The 22,636-nt window shown below is 43.1% G+C and overlaps 1 protein-coding gene and 1 non-coding gene across 3 annotated transcripts in view; one reads left to right on the forward strand and one right to left on the reverse strand.

Annotated features, from left to right (window-relative positions):
* Window positions 1–239: 239 nt before the first annotated feature.
* trnaa-ugc (transfer RNA alanine (anticodon UGC)) lies at window positions 240–311 on the reverse strand. Its single transcript has one exon. It is a non-coding gene; the product is annotated as a tRNA-Ala (tRNA).
* Window positions 312–856: 545 nt separating this feature from the next.
* Window positions 857–22,636, forward strand: part of LOC141774890 (alpha-1,3-mannosyl-glycoprotein 4-beta-N-acetylglucosaminyltransferase A) — a 79,164-nt gene continuing 57,384 nt past the window's right edge. The window contains exon 1 of one of the 2 annotated variants that reach the window (XM_074647695.1): window positions 857–1,102. In XM_074647695.1, the coding sequence (XP_074503796.1) occupies window positions 1,012–1,102 (91 nt within the window). In that variant the 5' untranslated portion in view covers window positions 857–1,011. The remainder of the gene's footprint in view (window positions 1,103–22,636) is intronic. The other variant, XM_074647694.1, reaches the window with a different exon arrangement.

Here is a 22,636-nt window from a genome sequence, read left to right on the forward strand (position 1 = left end):
ATAATCTATATTGTGACACCAACAAGATTATTTGAAACTGTGTCCTCTTGAAAAATTAATCACCATAATTTATATAGAACTCATAAGAATTTATGCTAGTGAGCTAATGCAGTCAAATACATACAGAGCAGACGGGATATTTATCATTAAATCCGGTTGGTCGTTGGTGAGTTGCTGGTAGTGAAAAAGGTCCACTGGGAACGCATCATTTCAAATGACAGGGTGAAAATGTGAAAACGTGGAGATGCCGGGGATTGAACCCGGGGCCTCATACATGCAAAGCATGCGCTCTACCACTGAGCTACATCCCCTGATGACAGCAGGGAAAATTTAATACAATTTGATCTAACCTATGTGTCCGGTGTTTTGTTGTATTGTGTTTAAACAGCTAAATATTGGCTATTATGCTATTAATGGGGACAAAGAGTAGCAGTCCACACAGGAAGCCGGTTTATTTATATAATGTAACTTTCATTCAAATGTTTAGTTAGTCATCGTTTAAATGTACTGAAAATGTGTAACGGACTACGAACATAACGTTAACGCCATCCCTAACGTTACCGTTACCGTTAACGTTACTCCTCATAAAACTGAGATGAAAACTGAGATCTTGTCCCTTTGCTATTCTGCAATGTGTATTCTGAGTTTCTATCTGGTGTCCTGTGTGTTCCTGGTGGTGTCTGACAGGACGAGGTTGTCTCCGTCCACCAGCAGAGGTCTCTGTCTCCTCGCTGTCAGCGTTCCAGCATATTGAAATGAGATGTCCTTCATGACACAGTTCACACCTTTCCCCGTAGAGACAGACAGGCGTGCTTTAGTGTTGTTTCATTTGTGAAGACAGGTAGTGTCCCAAAGCTCCACAGCTCTACAGTACTTTACCAGAGCCGCTCACCTCCACCTGCTGCCCGCTGGGACCCGGACGGACCCGGAGGGACCCGGACGGACCGCCACCTCCACCTGCTGCCCGCTGGGACCCGGACGGCCCCGGAGGGCACGCCACTGAGAGATGAGATGAGGCTCTACTCCTTCAGAGCTGGATGTCTGCTGCTCTTCGCGTGTGTCGCGTCGGTTGCCTGGATTAAACGGGTTCCCAGTGATGGAGGTGAGCTGTCAGTGTGACCGTAGTAACTTGTTGGTCTGGAACACAACTTGAATGTAGCCTTCATTGACTGTCTGTTTCCATGAAAACACTCAGAAATTAGTACATTGATTAGCTTGTTTGGACCAGTCGCCGGTTTATAGCTGTTAAACTGTATTGAACCCACACAGACACATTTACTGTAGATGTTCTAGAACAGTTTAGTTAATGGGCCACGTACAGTCCAGTTTGATGCCAAGTGGGCCGGACCAGTAAAACCACTGCATAGTAACCTGTAAACTAGAACATTTCGCAAGACATTTTGACCAGTGTGCCTGGTGCTGGGGGGCGTCTGAGGACCATAGTGAGGTTATAAGAAGGGGGATGATAGGACAAGGGCTTTTGGACTTATTTTTCCCTCTGGGGACAGACAGGCGCCCTGTATATAATCACTCACTCTTCTCGAAATAAGTGAACTGAACAAAGTGAACAGAGATCCTCTATCGATTTGTTTGATGAGTACTCCTGGGGTAAAAAACTGAACTGAACTGAATATCTATGTTTTGATGCTATGAATTAAGGGTTTATTTTGACCAAAACCAGAGTTTGTGATTGTTGGAACAGTGGAAAGAGAGCTTCGCTCCTCTTATAACTGTAGGCCTATTAGCTAATAAGAGTTACATAGTTAAAATGCGTGTGTTAGTCAGCCTGCTCTGATTGGCTAATGTGAATCAGCTGTCTAGCAGCAATCACACTTTGCTGTGCTATGCACCCTCAATGAGGCAGTTTATAATAGGAGTTAACCAGAGAAGTACATGTCATAAAACGACAGAAACCGTGACTCCTATTGCTTAGATTGTTCATGAGACCAGTTAGGAGTCTCTGATGAACAAATGGTGCGACATTTGGATCTGTAGTGTCAAAAATGTGACTTCGGCGGCAGTTTCGAAAAGTAGTAACTTTTTTCTCTGATCCATACAATTCTGTGAAATTTAATATGGGCCCCTATGGGAGCCGAGCCTGGAGTTGCTCTCACTTTCAGGCATTTATCGCAAAATGTGTAAGTCCGACTGATTCCATGGCTACATGACTGCGACCGGCACAACATTTCCTACAATTTGATGAACAAATTATCTATGAAGAGTGACAATTGTGGGCTACAGAGCAATTTGTTCGGAACATTTTCAAAAGATTTCAAAGCTTTCCCGCACTCTAGCGGTGATGTCACACACTCTAGCGTTTAACGACCCACGCAATACACACCCATTATAAAATCTTAAACGGTCGGAAAATTTCACAAAACGTAAACTGCGATTTCGTGAAAACCTTGCCAGCTATCAAAAAATTTCCATTTGACCAAATAAAGTCTCAAAGCTCGTGACCCGTTTAAACTTTTAATCATGTTTCTACGTTAAAGTATGGCGACTCTGTATGGCCCCAAAGAGGAGTGTTTTTGAGCACTCTTCACTTCGATTTTCAATGCATTCCTATGGAGCAAATAATCGCGCTATCGTGCGATTTTCCAGAAACCGCTGCGCAAATCTCTTAGTCAGGTCATAGCACACGATTCCCGATCATTCCGCACGTTTTGATGTATTTTTTGTACATGTGCTGGCAACGCTGCGGGAGGAGTAGCGTGGCAACGTTTTAGGCGGAAGAAGTCAGAATATTAAGAAAATAAACGCGTCGGATTATAGACCAGTGTGCCTAGAAGCACGCTGGAATAACAACACCTCAACATTTTCCCTTCCTGTTAGTGTAAAGAAGTACAAGTACATCCTGAAAACGTCCACAATTAATGAAAAATCCACCCCGAAATAGGAATAGAAGTGCATTTTATTGCAAAACTGTAATTAATGATTAATTCTGACTTTATGAAGTTATACTTTTGACTAAATATCAATAACTTTGGCTTACTATGTAAAAATTCGGACTTTTTTTATCTTAAAATCTGGACTTAATTTTTATAAAAAGTCATTAATGTGACAAAATATCTCAAAATTGTGACTTGAAAAATTAAAATCTCATTCTTTTGACATTTAAGATTCATAACTTTGAGTCGTATCTTTCATGTTTGACTCCCCGAGTTTAAGTCAAGTCAAGTTAAACTTAATTCTCATAATTATGACTTCCTATGATAATTATTACTAGTATCTCATAGTTTTGGTGTGAAAGGTCATTATTCTGACTTATCATCTATCTATCTATCTATCTATCTATCAATGTGAAAAGTCATCCAGTAGGCCGGATTGGACCCTTTGGCGGGCCAGTTCTGGCCCTGGGGCCGTATGTTTGACACCCCTGTTCTAGAGGGTTTACATGCTGTGGCTAGCTCCACACCTGATGCTGTTTGTACAACACTATCTGAGGGGAGAGGACAGGAGATGGAGAGACAGAGACAGGTGATCAGAGAGGGGACAGGACAGGAGATGGAGAGACAGAGACAGGTGATCAGAGAGGGGACAGGACAGGAGATGGAGAGACAGAGACAGGTGATCACAGAGGGCAGAGGACGGGAGATGGAGAGACACGGACAGGTGATCAGAGAGGGGAGAGGACAGGAGATGGGGAGACAAACAGGTGATCAGAGAGGGGAAAGGACAGGAGATGGGGAGACAGGTGATCAGAGAGAGGAGAGGACGGGAGATGGAGAGACAGAGACAGGTGAACAGAGAGGGGAGAGGACAGGAAATGGAGAAACAGAGACAGGTGATCAGATAAGGGAGAGGACCGGAGATGGAGAGACACAGACAGAGACAGACAGAGACAGAGGAGAGGACGGGACATGGAGAGACAGAGACCGGTGATCAGAGAGAGTAGAGGACGGGACATGGAGAGACAGAGACGGGTGATCAGAGAGAGGAGAGGACGGGACATTGAGAGACAGAGACGGGTGATCAAAGAGAGGAGAGGACGGGACATGGAGAGACAGAGACAGGTGATCAGAGACGGGAGAGGACGGGACATGGAGAGACAGAGACAGGTGATCAGAGAGGGGAGAGGACGGGAGATGGGGAGACAGAGACAGGTGATCAGAGAGGGGAGAGGACCGGAAATGGAGAGACAGAGACAGGTGATCAGAGAGAGGAGAGGACGGGAGATGGGGAGACAGAGACAGGTGATCAGAGATAGGAGAGGACGTGAGATGGAGAGACAGAGACAGGTGATCAGAGAGGGGAGAGGATGGGATATGGAGAGACAGAGACAGGTGATCAGAGAGAGGAGAGGACGGGAGATGGAGAGACAGAGACAGGTGATCAGAGAGAGGAGAGGACAGGAGATGGTGAGACAGAGACAGGTAATCAGAGAGAGGAGAGGACGGGAGATGGAGAGACAGAGACAGGTGATCAAAGAGAGGAGAGGACGGGAGATGGTGAGACAGACAGGTGATCAGAGAGAGGAGAGGACGGGAGATGGGGAGACAGAGACAGGTGATCAGAGAGAGGAGAGGACGTGAGATGGAGAGACAGACAGGTGATCAGAGAGGGGAGAGGATGGGATATGGAGAGTCAGAGACAGGTGATCAGAGAGGGGAGAGGACCGGAGATGGGGAGACAGAAACTTGGTTTTAACATTGTAAAACTCATCTTTACATCCAGGAACAAAACAATAGTGTCCCCTGTATTGTTTTCTTCTGTCCTGTGTCCTCAGTCTCTGACGTTCAACTTGGTTGAACGTTTTATTTTCTCTTTAACATGAAACATAAAAGAAAGACTTACTTTAGGTCTACCCATGGTATTAGCACATAGATTGATGATGTAATTTCCTGTGTCTAACCTCCATCTAATGTTATGTTCATACTAGATGACTGTGGTTGTTGTTCACTGCATCCGTCTACTGTTTCTGTTCTGTATCAGCCACAAAGTTGTTTTTTATTCAGGACGTTACATCTAGAATACAGTGAGCTACAGTTATAGTTTAGTGCACTTTACACTATTGTAACAAAACACGCCTTACACTGCAGCACTGTGACAGTTATCAGATCTAAAAGAAGTTATTTCTCCTTTTTCACCATACATTTGACATGTAGAGCAGTGGGGATGTAGTAATTAGCAATTCTGTAGCAATAGCTGACGAAGGTAATGTTGTTAAAATATAATCATATAATATCACAATGAGGAGAAATGTTGGCAGACATACAGTATATTGCATTGATTCAGTGAGCTCTATGCACAGTAAGAAGCATTGAAGCTTGTGCTAATATCAGGTATCTGTGTTTTGAGGCCTGATTTTGTGATTTGCATGTTGTACTACAGTATATAAGCAAAGAGTTCGGGGTTTAAAGGTCATAAAGAGTTTTGCACATTGAAAACTGTTCAATTGTAAAATACTGTAAGAGCAACCAAGAAATGCTCCTCCCTGAGCTGCCTCCACCCTCAGAGTACCTATGTTCCCCCCAGACATAATCTGAGCCCTAAATGTGCTCTCTGCACAGCTTCCTCCTTCTGCTTTTAATGAGGTCAGGACCAAAGAGTGACACCAAAGCTGAAACTGTTGCTTCCTTTCTCTTTTTATCTAACCAGGAACCTTACGAGTTTCATAGGTTCTCTATCAAGGTATGTGCTTCAAATGAGCTGCAAGGCCTGAAAGGTTATACAGCTGGTCTAGTCTTATTCAATTGCTATTGTACTCCACTTTTGTGGCTTCATTATCAGCAGAGGAGATCATGTGACTGCAAAAAGAAAAGAGAAAAGAGACATTCTTCCAGGATATAAAAGCTGGCCAATGTGCCCTCTGTCTCTCTCTTCGGACAGCTACCGCCCACCTTACATCCTTTTCTTTTGGTTTCCACCATCAACAGCACACATGCCACACGTCCGTGCATTGCTGATATTTCTGATTTCCATATGCCATTGTCCCTTAGTTTTAATAAATTACCTTTGTTTCAGGTAAATATCTTGTGTGGACTCCCTCCTTGTCACATTCCTCAGGCAGGTTGGTCACATTGTGGTTGTTCCTGTTTGCTAATGCTGACAGGTGTTGTGAGAGACTTACGGTCGCATGAGCAGTGCATGGCGGCTGTCTCGTTGAACTGCTGCATCTCTTGTTTGCCTTTTAAAATGACCATTTCATTTCATTGTAAATGTCATTTATATTTATTTTAGACAGAAAAAAGGTTGAGAAGCATGTGGTAATTAGTAAATAATGAAAATAATCTGATTAAAAGCCGGTACTATTCATTTATGGAGCCGTGCAAGTCACTGTTTTTTCTGCAACACTGTCATGCACATATTTCAGAATAAAAGCCTTGTGTTAACAAATGAAGGAATTCTGTCCACTGGAAAAAAAAGAAGAGGGTTTTTATTTTGAATCAGAAACAGGAAGTTTTGAGTTGTGTTGCATGTGTGTGACATATTCTACCGATGTCTAGACATTGAAACTGTAGTAATGTTGCTGGTATGATGTCAATATACTGTCAAAGGATCATTTTCAATGTCTATCGTTGCTGTAAACCATGCTGCAAGCGGAAAAAATAGCCGAGCCGCGGCGTCCTCTGTGATCATTGTTTTCCAAAACTGGCAAAAGCATGCTCTCATAAAAGGAAGTTCTGTATGCATGTGTCTGGTGCTGAGTAGTCAACTAGAACATGTTAGTGTGCTGGATTACAAATGTTAATTGTTGAAAGCAGTTGAAATGTCAGTTGAACTAAGAATTGAGATAGTTCAATAACATTTTTCAATTCAATTTATTTTTTTATAGCGTCAAATCACAACAGAAGTTATCTCAAGACGCTTTATATATAGAGCAGGTCTTAGACCGTACACCATAGTTTAGAGACCCAACAGGATCTACCAAGCGCACTGTGGCCAGGAAAAACTCCCCGATTACTGGGAAGAAACCTGGAGCAGAACCGGGCTCTGGGTGGGCGGCCATCTGACCGGTTGGGGGAAGGAAGAGAGAGAGAGAGAGAGACAGAGAGAGAGAGGGAGGGAAGCAACCACAATTATAGCCCAGCAGCTGTAATAACTAATACAAGTAGGACTAATAACACAAAACCAATAGTAGTTGATGTAAAAGAGTGATAATACAACTATCGGAATTGATGTCATTGGGTCGTCCTCAGACGGGCTTTCAAGCGGAGCTTTCAGCTGTCTCAGTCCTCCATACATCTGGCTAGCTCGCCAGCACTGTCCAGCATCTCTCCTCAGTACGTCCATGTATGTTGGTGTGGGACGTCCCTGTGATCGATGCCCGTGCGTTGGTTCCCGCAGCATCAGCATGCTTGCTGGGAGTTCTTGATGTCTTTGGCAGTGACCGAGAAGTGTCATTCTCCAGGCTGCCACTTTGTCACTAAGCCTTGGTAGTCCCTCGTTAGCCTTGGTAGTCCCTCGTACAGACGTAGTTAATTAATGATGGTAGCAGTTGGTGTCAAGCAGGCACCGGACGCGGTAGCAGATGCAGCCACAATACCGGAGACATCCAGATCCAGGTGAAACCCCGCTCCAAGTGTACCCCTGCTCCAGGTATAACCTCTCTCCAGGTATGACCTCGCTCCAGGTATAACCTCGCTCCAGGTGTGACCCCGCTCCATGGTTACCTGCGAGACAAGGAGGCACAAGGACTCCCGGGAAGGAATGAAGTTAGTAACAATGAATGGGACATGAATATATACAGAAGGAGAAAGGAGCTCAGTGTGTCATAGGAAGTCCCCCGGCAGTCTAGGCCTATAGCAGCTTAACTAGGGGCTGGTCAAAGACAGCCCTAACTATAAGCGTTATCAAAGAGGAAAGTCTTTAGCCTACTCTTAAATGTAGAGACGGTGTCTGCCTCCCGGACTGAAACTTGGAGCTGGTTCCACAGAAGAGGAGCTTGATAGCTGAAGGCTCTGGCTCCCATTCTACTTTTGGAGACTCTAGGAACCTCAAGTAACCCTGCATTCTGGGAGCGCAGTGCTCTAGTGGGGCAATAGGGTACTATGAGCTCTATAAGATATGATGGGGCCTGACCGTTTAGCGCTTTGTAGGTGAGAAGGACGATTTTAGATTCTATTCTGGATTTTACAGGGAGCCAGTGTAGAGAAGCTAATACAGGAGTAATATGATCTCTTTTTCTAGTTCTTGTCAGTACACGTGCTGCAGCATTCTGGATCAACTGGAGAGTCTTAAGAGACTTATTGGAGCAGCCTGATAATAAGGAATTGCAGTAATCGTGTCTAGAGGTAACAAATGCATGGACTCATTTTTCTGCATCATTTTGAGACAGGATGTGCCTGATCTTTGCAATGTTACGTAGATGAAAGAAGGCAGTCCTTGATGTTTGTTTTATGTGGGAGTTAAAGGACATATCCTGATCGAAGATAACTCCCAGATTCCTTACGGGGGTGCTGGAGGCCAGGGCAATGCCATCTAGAGTAACTATATCTCTTGGGGTCACCCTGGACAGCACACTCTCTTTTTCATCTCACATAAAAAACATCACCCGGACTGCCTTCTTCCACCTCCGCAACATCTCTAGACTCCGTCCATCCCTGTCCCACTCCAGCACTGAAATCCTGGTTCACGCTTTTGTTACATCCCGGATCGACTATTGCAACGCTGTCCTCTCTGGCATTCCCATCAAACTACTCAACAGACTCCAAATCATTCAGAACTCTGCCGCCCAGATCATCACCCGCACCAAATCCTCCGACCACATCACCCCCATCCTCATCCAGCTGCACTGGCTCCCTGTTAAATCCCGGATCGACTACAAAAACCTTCTGCTCACCTACAAAGCCCTCCATAACCTCGCCCCCACCTACCTCACAGACCTCCTCCAGGAGTACACTCCCTCCCGTTCACTCCGTTCATCATCAGCCGGACTTCTGACCACCCCCCCCTCACGCCTCAGCACCATGGGAGCCAGGGCATTCAGCTGCTCTGCTCCCAGGTTATGGAACTCACTCCCCCCACACATCCGGCAGTCTGACAATATCACATCCTTCAAATCCCTCCTGAAAACCCACCTGTTTAAACTGGCCTACTCTCTCTAGAACTCATCATCACCCATCCTATGTGTTTGTACAAATATGTCTCTGTCATGTCCTGTGGTTTTTATATTGTTTTTTATCTGTCTATGTTTTAACAGATTTTTGTAAGGTGTCCTTGGGTGTCCAGAAAGGCGCCACTAAAAAAAAATAAATAAATAAATAAATAAAATGTATTATATTATTATCATTAGATAATTTGTTTCGGAGGTGCTCAGGGCCAAGTACAATAACTTCAGTTTTGTCTGAGTTTAACATCAGGAAATTGCAGGTCATCCAGGTTTTTATGTCCTTAAGGCATGCTTGAAGTTTGGTTAACTGGTTTGTTTCATCTGGCTTGATCAATAGATATAATTGGGTATCATCTGCATAACAATGAAAGTTTATGGAGTGTTTTCTGATAACATTGCCTAAGGGAAGCATATATAAGGTAAATAGAATTGGTCCAAGTACAGAACCCTGTGGAACTCCGTCACTAACTTTGGCGTGCATGGAGGACTCATCGTTGACATGTACAATCTGGGATCGATCTGATAAATAGGACTTAAACCAACTTAGTGCAGTTCCTTTAATGCCAATTAAATGTCCCAGTCTTTGTAATAGGATGTGATGGTCAATGGTGTCGAAAGCAGCACTAAGATCTAGCAAGACAAGTACAGAGACAAGTCCTTTGTCCGATGCCATTAGAAGGTCATTTGTAATTTTCACTAGTGCTGTCTCTGTGCTATGGTGCACTCTAAATCCTGACTGATAATCCTCGAATAAATGATTGTTCTGTAGAAAGTCACACAGCTGACTGGCAACTACTTTCTCGAGTATTTTGGAGGTAAAGGTTAGATATAGGTCTATAGTTGGCTAGGACCTCTGGATCGAGAGTGGGCTTTTTAAGAAGAGGTTTAATTACAGCTACTTTAAAGGACTGTGGTACATAGCCTGTTAGTAAAGACACATTGATCATATCCAGTAAAGAGGTGCTAACTAAAGGTAAAACTTCTTTAAGCAGTCTAGTTGGGATGGGGTCTAGGAGACAGGTAGATGATTTAGATGAAGAGATCAGTGAAGTCAGTTTGTGGAGGTCGATGGGAGAAAAGCAGTCTAAATATATATCAGGTTGTACAGCTGTTTCTAAGGTTCCTAAGTTTGAGGATAAATCGGTAACAGTTGACGGTAGGAGGTGATTAATTTTCCCTCTAATAGTTATGATTTTATCATTAAAGAAACTCATGAAGTCACTACTACTGAGGGTTGTAGGAATACATGGCTCAATAGAGCTGCGGCTCTCTGTCAGCCTGGCTACAGTGCTGAATAGAAACCTGGTGTTGTTCTTATTTGTCTCTATTAATGATGAGTAATGGGCTGCTCTGGCATCACGGAGAGCCTTCCTATATGTTTTAAGACTATCTTGCCAGACTAAATGAGATTCTTCCTGTTTGGTGGAACGCCATATCCTTTCCAGTTTCCTCGATGCTTGCTTTAATTTGCGTGTTTGAGGGTTATACCATGGAGCTGACTTCCTTTGTTTTATTAACTTCTTTTTTAGAGGGGCAACAGAATTAAGTGTGACTCGCAGTGAGTCTGTAGCACTATCTACAAGATGATCAATGGGTGGGGCTAAAGTTAGCATACGAGTCCTCTGTTATATTGAGACATGGTATTGAATTTAATGCTGATGGAATCACTTCCTTAAATTTAGCTACAACACTATCGGATAGACATCTAGTGTACACACTTTTATCTAATGGTGTATAGTCTAGTAATAAGAATTCAAAAGTGATTAAATAATGGTCTGACAAAAGAGAGTTCTGTGGAAAAACAATTAAATGATCAATTTCAACACCATAAGACATAACGAGGTCGAGGGTGTGGTTAAAGCGGTGAGTGGGTTTATGCACGTTCTGCGAGAAACCAATTGAATCTAATAAAGAGATAAACGCAGTACTGAGGCTATCATTAGCAACGTCCACATGAATATTAAAATCACCTACTATAATGACTTTATCTGTTTTCAGGACTAGGCTTGATAGAAACTCTGAGAATTCAGATAGAAATTCAGAATATGGGCCTGGAGCGCGGTACACTATAACAAATAAGATTGGCTGTCGTGTTTTCCAGGTTGGGTGTGAAAGACTAAGAACAAGGCTTTCAAATGAGTTATAATTTAGTTTAGTTTTAGGGTTTATTAATAGGCTTGAGTCGAAGATGGCTGCAACTCCACCTCCTCGGCTGGTGTCTAGAGGAATGTGAGTATTAATATGACTCGGGGGAGTGGATTCGTTTAGGCTGACATATTCTTCATGACACAGCCAGGTTTCAGTAAGACAAAATAAATTAATGTGATTATCTGATATTAAATCATTTACTAGTAGAGCTTTAGATGACAGAGATCTGATATTTAAGAGTCCACATTTAATTCTCCTGTTTTGTTGCTTTATTGCAGTGCTAGTGTTAGATTTTATTAGATTGTTATGTTTAACTCCTCTTCTGTTTACTTTTGATCTAATTAATTTAGGTGGGGCAGACACAGTCTCAGTTAGGTTTGGGGTTAAGCTATGGGTGGGTAACTGCTCTAGTGGAAGCGCAGAGAAATGTGTAAGACTGTAGTCTCGTCCTGGAATGACCTCTGGTTTGTCCTGGAATGACCTCTGGTTTGTCATGGATTTGTTCCACTAACAATCTTGGTCAGATTTCTGGATAAGAGAGCCGCACCATCCAAAGTAGGATGAATGCCGTCTCTCCTAATCAGACCAGGAATTCCCCAGAAAGAGTTCCACATTGTCTTTGCGTATGCACACACCGACTCCACATTAACGTTAGTGACCCCCGATCGACGTAACCGGGTGTCATTACCGCCGACGTGAATAACAATCTTACTGTATTTACCTTAGCCAGCAGTCTAAAATATGATTCAATGTCGCCCGCTCTGGCCCCCGGGATGTAGTTAACTATGGCAGCTGGCTTCGCTAACTTCACGTTCCTCAAAATAGAGCTTCCGATAACCAGAGTTGGTTTCTCAGCGGGTGTGTCGCTGAGTGGGGAATATCTGTTAGAAACGTGAAGTGGTTGGTGGTTAACCGTGGGCTTCAGGGTACGACTACGCGTCCTTCGGGCAGTCACCCAGCCTCCCGGCTGCTCGGGGGTTGCTGGGGGACGGCTAGCAGAAGCTACGCTTGGCCGGTCCGCACCGGCTAGGGGCTGGCTAACTACAGAAGAAGCTAGAGATAAAGTGCAGAACCGGGCTTCTAACTCGCTAACCCTCGCCTCCAATGCAGCGAGTGCACTACACTTAATACATGTACCATTAGCTCTAAAGGAGGCAGAGGAATAACTAAACATGAGACACAGAGCAGGAGAGAGCAGGAGAAGGAGGAGAGGGAGAGAGAACAGGAGAGCAGGAGAGGGAGAGAGAGCAGGAGAGAGCAGGAGAGGGAGAGAGAGAAGCCATCGCTAACGGCTAAGCTACTGCTAAGCTACTGTTATGCTACAGTACGATAGCCCAGCTAGCGTTAGCCGAGCTGAATATGTGTGGTTAAGTCTCTAAAAAGGCGCGAGTTATGAGTGCTTAAGCAGAACTAGTGTAGGTATAAATGTAGCGGGTAATTAGCCGCTGTAATGAAGAGTATATAACTATATTGCCCTGGATGTGCTAGAGCAGCTACAGAACACAGCAGCACACAGAAAGACAGGCAACCGGAAATGAGGCAATATGCTTACTGCAAGCACGTCAGCACGTCCAAAATCATCACGACTTGACAAAATCGTTGTTGAAGTGTGTGCACTGTAAATAGTGTCATTTAGTATGGAAACAGTGACAGCAGTTCAAGTAGTTGAACTTATACTAAATAGCAGTTGTAAACAGGTTGCGGTGGAAGGTGAAGCACCTATGACGGACTGGCCATCTGGAGTTTTCCCATCGGGCTGTTTGACAACTGCAACCCTAACTACACATATTTTAAATAATCCCAGCCCCCGCTCAACCCTTGTGCATCACTAGAGACATTTTTGGCTTTCTGATTTTTAATTTGTCGATCATTTTGGCTGTGTTAATGCGTATACATTTTGGCAAGGGTGTGAGTTTTCTTTAAAATTTTGGAAGTTCAACCTCAGCTCCTATAATAAGTCTATAATAAACCATGTAGCCAAAATACAGACACTCAGACTCTTAAAGCACTGCCTAGTTTCACCGTTTGGTCGGAGTAGATGTTCTAAAGCAGGGGTTCTCAACCTTTTGCAACTGAAGGCCCACTTGTGATTGTCAAAACATTTCCGAGGACCACCTTCCCAAATAAATGAGTAAAAAACCTAACATGTTTATACAACAAATAATAAACTGGGATGTAGATATGTGTTATGCCACTGTCAGCTGTAATGACCAAAATACATATTCTGCTTACCCTCAGTGAGACACTTGGGCTTGCCTCTGGGAAATAATGAGATCAAGTCGTGGTGGGATGGGTGAGAGGCTGACACGCAGAGTAGCATTCAAGGTTGCTTTCAGTTTGTTCCTTGCCTTTGATTTTGTGACAGTCACGATGGAAAACCCTGACTCACATAAATAGGTGGTGGTGAAAGGCAACAGAAATTTGATTGCCCGTTTTGACAGAGAGGGATATTGACTGGCAGCCAGTATCCAGAATGAAGCAGGGTCTACTTGTGTGAGCTGAAGCTTCAGGCTGCTGTCTGCTGATAGTTCCATCAGTTCATTTTCCAACACAGTGGAGAGAGCTATGTCTTCTGAAGCAGGATCCACAGAGAAAGGGTCCAAAATTCAAAGGTTTCCATCTCGTGCATCTTCTGGGAAGTAGTCTGTAAACTTTCCCGACAACTGAGTCAAATGCTGGGTTATAACACTGGATATGTTGACATGAGGAGTGGCTTACAAAGTTTCACTGAGGAGTGAAAACACGTCAAATCGTCCCTCCTTGACTCTTCTGTTCCACAGAATAAGTTTTTTCTTGAAGCCCTCAATTTTGTCTGAAACCAAAAACACTGTGCTGTTTCTGCCTTGCATTGATATATTGAGCTGATTTAACTGGTCAAATATATCTGATAAGTAGGCCAGTTTTGCACAAAAGTTACCATCAGTGTAATGCTCAGCAAGAGGGGAGTGCTGCTCTTCCAGAAATGTGTGCATTTCTTCTCTCAGTTCAAAAAGGCGATTAAGCACATGTCCCCTTGAAAGCCACCTTACTTCACTGTGGTACAACAGCTGCAAATGATCTGCATCAAGTCTTTCACACAAAGCAGCAAAACACCTTGAGTTGAGTGCATTTTTCTTAATATAGTTAACAGTTTTCACAGCCACGTTCATGACTTCATGCAGTTCTGGTGACATCTGCTTTGTAGCTAGACTTTCCCGATGTAAGAAACAGTGCGTCCACTTGGCGTCTGGCGCCCTCTCCTGGATCTGTTTTACAACACCACGATGTCTTCCCGTCATTGATGCAGCGCCGTCTGTGCAAACACCTGTACAGTATTTCCAATCAAGACCTTTTTCGGTGAAAAAGGCAGCGAAGGCAGCGCATTACATTATCTGCCGTTGTTCTTGTTGGAAGCTCCTTGGAAAACAATAGATCCTCGTGAAGATTACTGTCCTTGCAGTATCTTACAAAAACTAACAATAAAGCGGCATTGCTCACGTCAGTCGACTCGTCCAGCTGTATGGCAAAGTATGGGCTCGCCTTTATTCCTTCCAGAAGTTGGCATTCGATGTCATCACTCATGTCAATAATTCTTCTGCTCACCGTGTCATTGGAGAGTGGTATTGACTGAAGTGTGGCAGAAGTCTAGTTTTCTCTCAGAACACTTGAATTGTAATATGCTGAAAGGTTATTATGGAATCTTTGCTCAATGATATAACGTATAACAGACTGTTGCTACGCATAACAGACCGTTGCTACGTATAACAGACTGTTGCTATGTATAACAGACCGTTGCGACGTATAACAGACCGTTGCGACGTATAACAGACCGTTGCTATGGGCACAACTCTGATGTTGGACTCTGGCCGTCCATTTTTGTGTCAAAATATTGATTTCTTCAGTAAGTAGCCGTATAATAAGCGGGATAATGTACAGCTGGCCGGTCGCTGTACATTATCCCTTACTTCATATTTTCTGACTAGAGGAGTGGAGCAGGATGGACAAACAGAAAGAGGAAAAATGATAAAGGTGGTGCTGAACAGCTGAGAGACAAGAGGCTGAAGTCCCTCGGTCCTGATGCAACCAAATGTTTTAAAATGATTCATTTGGAGGGGGGGCGCTAGTGAGCAGGCGATGAAGTAGGCAGCGTGTTGCAGAGTAATACAGACAAAAACACCCACAGTCTTTCACCCAACTTGCTCACTAAACAAATGGAGAAAGAAACCATGGCTCTAAGAAGCAACGAAGGTCGTAATACTAACACTGCAACAACCGGGCCTGTAAAGACTACCAACTCAGGTGAGCCAGCTCCAGCTCCAGCTCCAGCAGCGGTAAGCCCAGCTGAAATCATGGCCTTTAAGAATGAGCTGCTGTCATCGCTGCGAGCGGATTTTACGGCTATTTTCAAGGACGAGGTTCGGTCTGTGCTTGAAAGTGAAATGTCTGCTATTAAATTAGAGATACAATCTACCAAAACAGAACTGTGTAACTTTAAAGTTGCTATAAAAGCCGAGGTGGCACATATTGGAAACAAGGGGACTTTCTGGATGTTCAGATGACGTCGCCGTTTTACAGCAAACTGCAACAACTTTCAAGCCAGGTGGCTGCCCTAGAGGACAAATGTGAGGCCCCCGCTAGAGCCATAGTGGCCCGCTTTCATTACTTCCAGGACTACTCCAACATCCTGCGCCTTGCCAGGGAACGGTGAACGAGTGACGGTGAACGACCTAACCATCTCCGTCTACTAGCACGAGCACGAGCAGCATACAACGGCATCACACAGCAGCTGCGGGGGGTCGAGGGACTTCGCTTTGGCATACTACCTGGCGCGACTTCGTATTAGCTACAACGGAGTGGAGAAGATGTTTACGTCGCCCGATGAAGCTCAGAAATACATCACGAAAAACATTACAAAACAAGCGGCTGATCCCCGTTAATGACTGGCTCTCATGGAAGGAGGCTATTATTTCTAACTGAAGGTTGTCCAAACTGACTTGACATAATCTCAAACCAGCCTGTCTGGGTAAGCGACGTGATGATGTCAAGCTAATGTCAGTAGCCTATAAGCCTGTTAATGTACACTGTTGATTTTCATTTGTTATATTATACAGTAGTGTGCAATATTTAGATAGCAATTGCAGATATATCTAACTTCCTGATGTGAGGTATTTTTTTTTCTTTGTTTAAACCATGGTGAATTAAAATAAGTTAGTTGGGAAATTATTTAAAGCATTAGGAGGTTGCTTATGTTCATTTTCACCCAATTTAACTTGATATAATCTATACCAGCCTGTTTGCCTATCTACTCTGGGTATAGTGTTAAGCCAATATCAGGTTAATGTCAAGGTCCGTATGTAGGCCTAAATTATTTGCTTTCTACAATTGGTATGTTATCTTTATACATTTGCAGTATGTAACCTCTTGATGTGAGTTCACATATAAATAAATGGAAGGTTAAAGTGAGTTAGTTGAAACCTTATTGAGGGTTATTTTATTTTATATTGATATCTACGCCCAGAAGTTTTCATGTTTTGTTGAGTTTAGCTTCTAGTTTAGTAGTTTCCCCAATACAAGCACATAGTGTGGATATTGTTACTTTGGGAAGAAGGTTCAACCCAGCTAGGATGGGTGAGAAGGGAAGGGAAATGAGGGACTTAAAGGGTTTTCTGTACTTGGGTTTATTTTTTCATTTGGCTTACATCATATGTTATATTATTTATTTCTTTTTTTACTTGAGCAACGATAGGGGCATAACATGCAAATTATTATTCGTCACTAGATATACTCATTATCTCTGGCCATGGCACAGAATGTGACTTTAGGAATGATGGCTACGTGCCCAATTTCTTTTGTGAGCTGGAATGTTAAGGGGATGAACCATCATGTGAAACGCAAGAGAGTCCTGACACATTTGCATCAGTTAAAGGTTGATATTGCTTTCCTTCAGGAAACTCATCTGAATATACAGTATCTGACCATTCACGTTTGCATACTAGATGGGTTGGTGAAGTTTATCATTCAAAATCTCAGTGTAAGTCAAGAGGAGCAGCAGTCCTTATTAGAAAGCATGTACCTTTTATTTCTTCCCAGATTTGTGCAGACCCAATGGGCCGATATGTGATTGTTACAGGCAAATTATATAACACCCCAGTTATCTTAGCTAGTGTCTATGCCCCTAATTGGGACGACGCTGCTTTCTTCACTAATTTCTTCTCCCGATTACCTGATTTAAACGAACATCATTTGTTGATAGGTGGAGACATGAACTGCGTGATATCCCCTAGTCTAGACCGTAGCGCTGCCAAAACTACACCAACTTCTAAAGCTGCCCTTTCAATTCAGCTGTTTCTTGATACCTATGGGATAGTTGATGTTTGGCATGCTCTCAATCCTACTGCTCGCAAGTATTCCTTCTTTTCAGCTGTCCACAAAACATTTTCACGCATTGATCATATCTTAATGGATAAGAATCTTCTCCCTCTGGTGCAGGAATGTGACTACCATGCGATTTTAATCTCTGATCATGCTCCCCTTAAACTGAAGCTTAATCTACCAACCTCAAAAAACGCTTACAGACCATGGCGACTCAACCCACTTTTACTTTCAGATAAAACATTTTCAGATTTGATCTCATCACAGATTGATTTTTTTCTAGAAATTAATCAAACACCAATGATGTCATCATCAACAGTATGGGAAGCACTTAAGGCAGGGGTGCCCAATACGTCGATCGCGATCTACCGGTCGATCGCGAAGGTAGTGTGGGTAGATCGCATGGCATTTAAAAAAATAAAAATAATTTTTTTTTTTTTTTTTTTTTTTTTTAAAATAGACGTCAGCCAACAAATTGCAACACTGTTTCACCTGAACTCATCTGGAATGGAGGATGAGATTTTGACACTACAAGCTGACATTCAGTCCAGGGCTCATGGACAGTTCTGGAACTTACTCACAGAGGAAAAGTACCTCAACATGAGGAAATGTGCTACCTCCTTGACTGCATTATTCGGCTCCACTTATTTATGCGAGTCAGCCTTTTCCCACATGAAGATTATTAAGTCCAAATGCCGTTCCACCTTGACTGATGATCATTTGGAAGTGTGCTTGAGGCTGGCTATCAGCAGCTACTGTCCGGACTATGCATCCCTGGCTGATTCCATTCAGTGCAAGTCATCAGAGTAAGGTAATGACAAAAAATGTACAGAGTTATATTGTACAATATGGGTTCATGCAGTTATGCAAGGTACACCAACATATATTGTACATATAAAGAATACTCAATATATTTATAAATAAATATATGTTTTGCATTTTTATAGTAGGTAGATCATTTTGACTTGGTCATTTTATAAGTAGCTCGCATGCTGAAAAAGTGTGTGCACCCCTGACTTAAGGCATATTTGAGGGGCCAAATTATTTCTTATAACGCACATCTACGGAAAACCAGAAATTTTCGTGCTAATGAATTGATGACTACTACGAGCATGGTGATAAAACAGGGAGGATCCTTGCACACCAACTTTGCCAAAAAGCAGCAAGGCAGGCAATCCCTGAGATCCGGAATGAGTCTGGAATGGTCTGTATAGATCACTCTGACATTAACTCACGCTTTTTGAGGTTTTATCATAACTTGTATACATCTGAATCGTTGAGAGATGATTACTGATCGGCAGATGGCCGCCCGCCCTGCGCCCGGTTCTGCTCCAGGTTTCTTCCCAGTAATCGGGGAGTTTTTCCTGGCCACAGTGCGCTTGGTGGATACTGTTGGGTTTCTAAACTATGGTGTACGGTCATAGACCTGCTCTATATATAAAGCGTCTTGAGATAACTTCTGTTGTGATTTGACGCTATACAAAAATAAATTGAATTGAATTGAATTACTTGATTAAATCATTTCTTCAAAGTGTTGAGATCCCTCATATGACAGCTGCCGAGCTAGAGTCTCCGTTTTCAATTGGAGAAATTGAGATGGCCATCAGGAGTATGCAATGTGGAAAATCCCCTGGCCCAGGCGGGTATCCATCGGAATTCTTTAAGAAATTTTCAAATCAATTGGCTCCAGTTTTAAACTCTGTATATAACGACTCCCTGTCAGCTGGCTCACTGCCTGAAACATTACGACAAGATCGCAACTCTCCGCATCATAGTTGAACAGTCATTGGAATGGAATTCTCCGCTATACATCAACTTCATAGACTATGAGAAGGCATTTGACAGCATTGACAGAAGCATCCTCTGGAAACTACTTCGATACCATGGCATTCCAGAAAAAATGGTCAACATAATCAGGAACTCTTACGCAGGGATGACCTGCAGAGTTATCCATGGAGGACAGCTCACCAGAAGCTTCCAAGTGAAGACCGGCGTCAGGCAAGGCTGTCTACTGTCCCCTTTCCTCTTCCTCACGGTTATCGATTGGATAATGAAGACCACAACAGCACAGAGGAGAAACGGGATCCAGTGGACACTCACAACACAGCTAGACGACTTAGACTTTGCTGATGACCTGGCTTTGCTGTCTCACAGCCGACAACAGATGCAAGAAAAGACAACAATACTGGCAGACACATCATCACAAATAGGCCTCAACATCCATAAAGGAAAAAGTAAAGTCCTCAAGGTCAACACAACTAGTGAAGACTCAGTGACCTTGGAGGGAACAGCACTGGAAGAAGTAGAAGCCTTTACATACCTCGGTAGTGTCATCAATAAACAGGGCGGAACGGATGCAGATGTCAGAGCCAGAATCGGCAAGGCAAGGGCTTCATTCATACAACTAAAGAACATCTGGAGCTCCAAAGAAATCAGCCGGCGGACAAAGCTCAGACTCTTCAACTCCAACATTAAACCAATACTCCTCTATGGTTCAGAGACGTGGAGGACAACAAAGACCACAACAACAAAAGTACAAACATTCATAAAAAACTGCCTGAGGCGCATCTTAAACATCCACTGGCCGGATACCATCAGTAACAATGATCTTTGGCAAAGAACAGGTCAAAAACCTGTTGAAGAAGAGATCAGGAGAAGGAGATGGGGATGGATTGGCCATACACTCCGGAAACCCGGTACCAGCATCACCAGGCAGGCCCTTAGATGGAACCCACAAGGCAAAAGAAGGAGAGGCCGGCCCAAGAACACCTGGCGCAGGGACCTTGACACGGACATCACACAGAGCGGGCTGACATGGAAACAACTGGAGAGGAAAGCCCAGGACAAAAGACTCTGGCGGACTGTGGTCAACGGCCTATGCTCCACAAAGGAGCGAAAGGCTTTGAAGACCATATCACTTATTCTGAAAAAAGGCAAAAATCAACAGGAATGTGGTTCCTACCGTCCTATTTCCTTGATCAATGTGGACAGCAAAATCCTGGCAAAAATGATTGCTCGCCGTCTTGAAACAGTCCTCCCAACCATAATCTCGCCTGACCAGACGGGCTTTGTAAAAAATCGACTGTCCTCTTTCAACATCAGGCGCTTATACGATATAATTTATGGTGAGCACCCGACGAACCGTAAGTGGTGATATCTCTGGATGCCGAAAAGGCTTTTGATCGGGTGGAGTGGGACTATTTATTTTGTACTCGAGAGATTCGGATTTGGACCAAATTTTTTGTCGTGGATTAAAATTCTATATAGTTCACCAATGGCAGCAGTGCGTACTAATAATAATATATCACCTCCTTTTCAACTAACACGAGGGACAAGACACGGGTGTCCTCTGTCCCCCCTTCTTTCTGTGATTACGATTGAGCTGTTGGCTATAGATTTGCGTGGCAATAAGGATATTAAAGGTATTACAAGGGCAGGGTTGGAACATAACGTCTCGCTATACGCAGACGATATGCTACTCTATCTGTCTGACCCACCCTCTTCTCTTCCTGTAGCTCTTAATCTCTTAATTGAATTTGGCAAAGTTTCTGGCTATAAAGTAAATACACAAAAAAGTGAATTGATGCCCATAACTTTGGCAGCAAGAGACTCCCTGTTTATTCGTACTGTGCCGTTTAAAGTGTGCATGGACAAAATTAAATATCTTGGTGTGTGGGTCACATACAATTTTAAAGACCTCTTCTCAGCAAATTTCCCTCCTTTCCTGTCCTCTCTCAAGGAGGATATTAATCGTTGGGATCTGCTACCCTTATCTCTGGCAGGTAGAATTAACGCTATAAAGATGAACTTATTGCCTAAACTTCTTTATATGTTTCAGTCTATACCAGTCTTCTTAACTAAAACATTTTTCATTTCCCTGGATAGAAAGCTTTCTTCTTTCATTTGGAGTAAGAAGAATCCACGTATACGCAAAGCTATACTACAGAGACCTCGGCAGCAGGGAGGGCTTAGTCTGCCAAACTTTCAGTTCTACTATTGGGCAGCAAATATCAAATTTATTTCCTATTGGATGGAAGGAACTGAAGTAACAGCTGTGCCTGACTGGCTAATACTAGAGAGAGACTCTTGTAAGAACACCTCATTACTCGCCTTATTACTCTAGCCTGCCATACTCAGAGCCTATTACGAATATACTTCTAACCCAGTTGTTATTCATTCTTTAAAAATTTGGAAACAATTCAGACAATCCTTCGAGATCTGTAAATTTTCAATACTGGCTCCCATTGTAAATAACCATGCATTCCTGCCACCTTTGACGGATGCCTTATTCAGTGGTTGGCAGAGAAATGGGATTTGTTCATTTAAAGACATGTTCATAAATGGCTCATTTGCCTCTTTTGAGCAGATTGTTCAGAAATTCAATATTCCCAGGTTACACTTTTTCAGATACCTACAAATTCGCAGCTTCATGTCTTCAAATATCATTCAATTCCCTACACAGCCGCTAGACACGCTCCTAGACTCAATCAATGACATCACATCATCCAGAAAGGGAAAGATAGGTGACATATATTCCTTATTAATGAGAGAAAATATGACAAGTCTTAACTCCCTTAAAAATCAGTGGGAGGGGGACCTTGGTATTGACATTTCAGATACTATCTGGTCAAAGATGATGAGGGGAATTTACTCATCTTCCATATGTATGAGACATACTGTCGTGCAGTTTAAAATTTTCCACCGACTGCACTGGACCAAAGTTAAACTATCCCAATTCAAATCCGATATAGACCCCATGTGTGACCGCTGCAAGCAGAACCAGGCCACTCTAATTCACATGTTTTGGGATTGTCCTAAATTATCTAATTTTTGGCAATTAATTTTCAATATGCTTTCCAAAACTACAGACAAATTCTTAGAACCATCAGCCTGTCTTGCTTTGTTTGGGGTGGTACCATAAAAAAATTTACGTTAAACAACAATAAACTAAACCTTCTATCTTTTGCTACGCTGGTGGCCAGACGACAAATTTTGATTAGATGGAAGGATTGCAACCCTCCAACATTTGCACAATGGCTCAGAGACATGTTATATTTTATTAAGTTGGAGAAAATTAGGTAT

Source organism: Sebastes fasciatus, chromosome 10, assembly GCF_043250625.1.
Source record: "Sebastes fasciatus isolate fSebFas1 chromosome 10, fSebFas1.pri, whole genome shotgun sequence".
Lineage (NCBI taxonomy): Eukaryota > Metazoa > Chordata > Actinopteri > Perciformes > Sebastidae > Sebastes > Sebastes fasciatus.